Source organism: Pristiophorus japonicus, chromosome 4 (genome assembly GCF_044704955.1).
Source record: "Pristiophorus japonicus isolate sPriJap1 chromosome 4, sPriJap1.hap1, whole genome shotgun sequence".
Lineage (NCBI taxonomy): Eukaryota > Metazoa > Chordata > Chondrichthyes > Pristiophoridae > Pristiophorus > Pristiophorus japonicus.
The window spans coordinates 130,209,687-130,215,686 of record NC_091980.1 but is presented as its reverse complement, the minus strand read 5'-3'; the positions used below and the strand labels follow the sequence as shown (position 1 = coordinate 130,215,686).

Here is a 6,000-nt window from a genome sequence, read left to right as displayed (position 1 = left end):
ACACACCAACCTGACTTGGAAATATATCGCAGTTCCTTTTTTGTCACTGCAGTAAAATCCAGGAACTCCCTGCCTAAAAGCACTGGGAGTACCTTCCCACCAAAGCTGCAGCAGTTCAAGAATATGGCTGACCAGCACCTTTTCAAGGGCAATTAGGGAGAGGCAATCAATGCTGTCCTTGAGCTCAGACATTGCTGATGTCGATAGCTGTTACTCACTTCATTGCGCACACATTTGAACACAAAATCTGCAGCAGCAGTGCATTTACTGAGCTACCCGCAGTAATAATTCTGAATGCCAAGTGTATAGATACATTTAAGGAGAAGCTCGATAAACACAAGGAATCACACCCACTAGGGTATCCGCACTAACCAATGAAGCTGTGACAGCAAGCTGATATCACTTGTTGCTTTCCCTCCTCGCCCAATTGTAGTGGGCAGAGTTCCATGAGCTGAGACATTGCTTGTCTGCCGACAAAGCTTAACAGAAAGGCTACAGCAGCAGTGGTGAATCACATTACTTAACTACATGGATAACTGAACAGGATCTAGTGCAGCTACACAACAACAACTTCACAAGACAGATACACAAAATAGGAAGCTAATCCAGGACTTTTTCTTCACTGGATTGAAATGGTGCAACAATGATTTAATGGCAAATCGGCCCCCTGTTTCTTGTTGGATTGAATTGTCATTTATGCAAGGGGAGATAGCAGGAACAGTCAATTTTATGTAGCTTAAGTCCCCAGCTCTGGAGATCCCTCCTTAAACATCTTAATACATACCTCCAATCATGCTTTTTGTCACTGGGCCAATATCCCATGGGGTGGTCAGTTATCTGACCACACCCTTGAACATTTTAGATCTTACAACAGGTGCCTGCATATCCTAGTCAATATAGCAACATTACACTAGAGAATAAACACATTTCATAGGACTGAATCTCATAACTGTTCCTCAGATCAACATAATTCTTGTTTGATGTAAACCAAGTTAAGTAAAATGAAAAATGAGCAACCACTCAAACTGAAAGCACACTCCAGCATTTCCATTTATTCAGTGACAGGTCTCAGCTCTTTACACAAAGTCACAAGGCATAATTCCCTCAGAACAGGGGTCTGATTATATAAATACAAGGACCAAGTATAATAATCTTGATCCCATCAGTCAGTTTAGTCACTCGCCTCCAGGGTGTGCTTATCAAACAGGTATTCTCCCATGCCATTCTCAGGGCCTCCCAGTCTCTTCAGGTTGCTGATGTGATCTCCAAGCTTCTTGATCATCTTAACTTGTTCATCCAAGTAGGGAGTCTCCAGGAAGTCACACAACTGAAAGGAGTGAAACAAGTTATGGCCAGTAGCAGCTATGGATCAGAGCATCCCCTAGAGTTGGAATTTTAATCCTCTAAGAGTGGAGAAGTGTCAAGTAGGGCAATTGAGATTGATGTACATTTGCTCTAATGATCTAGTAACTCCTGTACAATGAGCTTAGATCCTGGAAACATTGGGACACATTTACTTCTCAATGTCCACAGTAGGCCAACTTCACAGTCCTCTCCACCACCCCCTGAAGAACCCCCCCCCACCCCGACAAAAACAAAGATATTGGGCATGGAGCACTTTTGAAACAGCTCAGATAGCAATGTTCCACCACCTCCAAGTTACCCAGAAACCCACATGAGGAACTTACATGAGGGTCAGTGCTCCCAGTGGAGATTGTGTGCATATCCAGCAGACTCTGGTTCACATTCTTCTCCATCTGAAGAGCTCTCTGCATTGCATCCAGACCATTGCTCCATTCATCCTGCTCTGGTTTCTGAAGAGGAAAGTAACAGGTAGTTCACTTACAATGGAACAAACAAAACATTACAAGGAAAATAGGATGAAAAAGCAACCAGAATTCCATTTTACCATAAAAATAGAATTACTGAATCCACTGCCACAACCATGGAATCAATTGCTTTAGGAGGTATTTGAAACAATCAGGTCTCAGGGTATCCAGACAGAAGGCCACTTGATAATTGACTCCAACCTTGATGTCCACCAAGATGATCCATCCCCCACAGCAATTCTGGAATTGCATCAGTTTCTCAGCATGCTCACATTCCTCATGTGACTGCTCCTTGAAGAACTCAGCAAAGTGACACAGGGCAACATCATCCCAGTCAAAGTAGAAGGACTGCAGAGAGAAATTAAGACAGCTTATTTAGACCTTGATCTTCATATACAATGAAAGTTATTTTTCCCCAAGTGAGTGAATTCTTAAAAGATAGACACCATTTGTAAACTAGCAAAATGCCATTGACTTCATCAGTTGGAGTTGAGCCTCACCTCCCCATAGCATGATGAAAGTTTTTCCTTTGCTGGTTGAACATATAAACCAAAAGTTCAGGATTATATTTCATGTCCAGTCAAACTAAATTCTACTCCTGGATAAGTAATACCTCCTCTACTTTCTGGTCATTCACACAAGAGTGTGTCAGTCATCAGGTGGATGTGAAAGATCAAGGAGAGATTGAGCAGACTGAGCCTCTATTCTAGAGATTCAAAGGATGAGAAGTGATGTCATTAGGAATGTACAAAATTCTTACAGGGCTTGAAGGATTGGATGCAGGGAGAATGGTTCCCCTTGCTGGAGAGTCTAGAACCAGGGGTCAGTAATTGAGGGCTGCAATGAGGAGGAATTTCTTCACTCAGTTACAACTCTGAGCCTCCACAGCTCCTGGGGGAGAGAATTCCAGTCATTGAGAATATGCAAGAGCAATAGATTTTTGGATAGCATAGGATGTGGGGACAGTGCAGGAGGTGGAGTTGAGATCCAAGATTAGCAATGATCTTAGTGAATGACAGGAGTCAGCCATTGGTCCCTCAAGCCTTCTCCATGTTCCAGATACTACTGCAAGGAGCTCTCTGCAGTGTCCTGGCTAATATTTATCACTCAACCAACACCACTAAAACAGATGATCTGATCATTATCTAATTTCAGTTTGGGGGAGCATACTGTGCACTAATTGGCTGCTGCATTTCCCACATAACAGGTAACTACACTTAACTCCATTGGCTACAAAGCACTTTGGATATTCCAAGTTAGTCAAAGGCATTATAGAAATGATTATTCTTCCATTCTAAGTCAAAGTTTGGGCATGGAGTGAGAAAAATCTTCTACTCCAGTAGTTTACACAGCAATAGTGCAATAAAGATCTCAGCAGTGAACAGGGCTCCAACACCAGGATTCTCAATACATGACTTCCATTTAATGAGCACTAGTGAGAACCTACCCACATTTCACTCACTGCAGTCCCCCACTGAAACTGAACATTGTTCAGGTCAACAGGCCCCTGACCAGGTTTGTGCTCTTCTGTCACACTCAGGCAGCAGCTGAGCTGGTTTCCAATATTAAACCTAAATAGGAGGACAGCTGCTACAGGGAGCAGTCCATGACCTCAACATGATCCCCTGTATTAAAAACCTGAAGTCCTCACTGCCCAAAGACTCTGCTCCCCCAGGGAAGGAAGTCCAGAGAAATACAACTTAAAGCCAATTCATTGAACTGGAGAATTAACAACTTTTCAGAATGCAGCAACAAGGAATACACAACTCACCATGGAGAGATAAACATAGGAGGAACAGAGCTCCATGTTGATTTGCTTGTTGACAGCAGCCTCACAGTCCTTGCAGTCATTCTGACATACTTGGCAGGCCATCTTCACTAACTATATTTCACTATTCTCTGCACAATTCTGGATCTCACTCTGTCTTGCACAAGCTCCTGTATTTATACTATTAGAACAGCTGCATTCAAACAGGGTATGACATCACTAATGATGATTGACAATCCCTCAGAGCCAATCAAGAATCTTCCCTGAATTGAGGCACCAATTAACAAAGGAGAGGGGATTTGCGGTAGGGTGCTGGGGGAGATCAGTCTTGGTGATGTCACCGCCTTTGGATTCCTTGAACGTCTTCAAATCTGAAAGTGTGCCGTTGTTTAACGCTCTCACTTGAATGAAATTATAATTTTCTACTTTCGCCAAAGGGGTTTTTCATAATCTGGCGAAGTTTGTTACTTGCAAGTTTCTGTGGCACTGAGACAATATTCAAAGCAATCAAGTCGTCTTGGTGCATTTACAAACCAAGCATTGGCCAGTGGAATGGGAATTCCATCTTGTGGGTGGTGTGAACTTCCCCCAGTTCGAATATAGAGAATGGGCATGTGTCTGAGGATTGGCTACATGGGGGCATCAACGATGTGTCATTTTTATTCTCATGGAATGATGCCTGATAAAATTCAATATATTGAGTGAAAATGAGAGGGAGTGAACATTACTGAACACATTGTCACCCACATCTCCATTTGATAGAGGGATTCAAAATCATGAGGTGTCTGGACAGAGTCGATAGACAGGAACAGTTCCCATTGGCAGAAGGGTCGAGAACCAGAGGACACAGATTTAAAGTGACTGGCAAAAGAACCAAAGGCGACATGTTTACACAGCGAGTGGTTGGGATCTGGAATGCAATGCCCGAGAGGGTATTGGGGGTAGACTCAATCGTGGCTTTCAAAAGGGAATTAGATAAGTACATGAAGGAAAAATTAATAGCAGGGTTGTGGGGGCAGGGCGGGGGAGTGGGACTAGCTGAAGTGCTCTTGCAGAGAGCGGGCATGGGCTCGACGGGCCGATAGGCCTCCCTCTGTGCTGTACCCATTCTATGATTCTATGATTTGCTCCGGAATGTTTTGGGGCAGGCTTGATGGACCAGCTGATCTTTTCCTGCCCCTCAATTTGATGTGTTAGACGTGTCCTTTTACAGTCGGTTTTCAGTGAGGCGAAAGAATATTTAAATCTGATTGAAATGATGAGGCTCAGATATGCTCTAACTGTCTGGCTCATCATAGATTCTATCAGCACAGAAAGAGGCTATTCGGCCCATCGTGCCTGTGCAGGCACTTTAAAAGAGTGATCCAATTAGTCCCACTCCTCAGCTCCTTCCCCATAGCCCTGCAACTTTTGTCAAGTATATATGCAATTCCCTCTTCAAAGTTACTGTTGAATCTGATTCCACCGTCCTTTCAGGCAGCGCGTTCCGGATCACAATGACTCGCTGCGTTAAAATAATCGTCCTCATCTCTCCCCTCTGGTCATTGACCTTTCATGCTGGTGTATCCCGGAGATTCAAAGCCATGACGTCTGGTTTCAGTGCAGAAGTGGTTCAGTCCTGGATGAGCTGATGAGAGGTGTTCCCTTGGATTAGAACTCTGCTTTAGATAGGGCAGAGAGTGCGGCAGTGATTCAGATCCGGAGCCACCAATCACACCACAGGCACTACCCTTTCGGGGGAGATGTCACCAATGAGCACAGTTGACCCACCTGTATCAAACATGAGATTGTACAACAATCCCTCAGAACTGCCCTTCAGACAGTGTGGCAATCCCTTAGTGCTGCCCCTCCGATAGTGCAGAATCTTGTGAGTATTGCCCCTCTGACAGTGTAGCGCTCCCTCAGTACTGCCCCTCCGACAGTGTGGTGCTCACTCAGTACTGCCCTTCGAACAGTGCGGCAATCCCTCAGTACTGCCCCTCTGACAGTGCGGCACTCACTCAGTACTGTGTGTGTCTGTGTGTGTGTGCGTGTATGTGTGCGTCTGTGGAGGCAGGGTCATTGAATACATTTAAGGTGGAGACAGATAGATTTTTGAACAACAGGGGAGTCAAGGGTTATGGGGAACAGGCAGGAAAGTGCTGAGACCAAGATCAGACCAGTCATGATTTTACTGAATGGCTCGAGGTGCCAAATGGCATAGCATGTTATTATGTAAACCTCTCTGCCTCCTTTAAGACACTAAAATGTACCTGTGGTCCCACTGCCTTATGTGGCTGAACAAACGTGAACATTTTCACTTGTTGTATTACAGCGTTGCAACGCTAGATTGAAATGCATGAATAGAATTTGCAAGATATTCTCTTATGTATTAATGCTTGGGAGTCACAAGACACCAGAGGG

The 6,000-nt window shown here is 44.3% G+C and overlaps 1 protein-coding gene across 1 annotated transcript; it reads right to left on the bottom strand.

Annotated features, from left to right (window-relative positions):
• Window positions 1-1,171: 1,171 nt before the first annotated feature.
• Window positions 1,172-3,702, bottom strand: LOC139262573 (ferritin heavy chain B-like). The gene is made up of 4 exons (XM_070877736.1): window positions 3,601-3,702; window positions 2,031-2,177; window positions 1,689-1,814; window positions 1,172-1,327 (listed from the first exon to the last, which is right to left on the bottom strand). Exons 1-4 carry the CDS (start codon window positions 3,700-3,702, stop codon window positions 1,172-1,174), a joined length of 531 nt encoding a protein of 176 aa, XP_070733837.1.
• Between the last annotated feature and the right edge of the window lie 2,298 nt (window positions 3,703-6,000).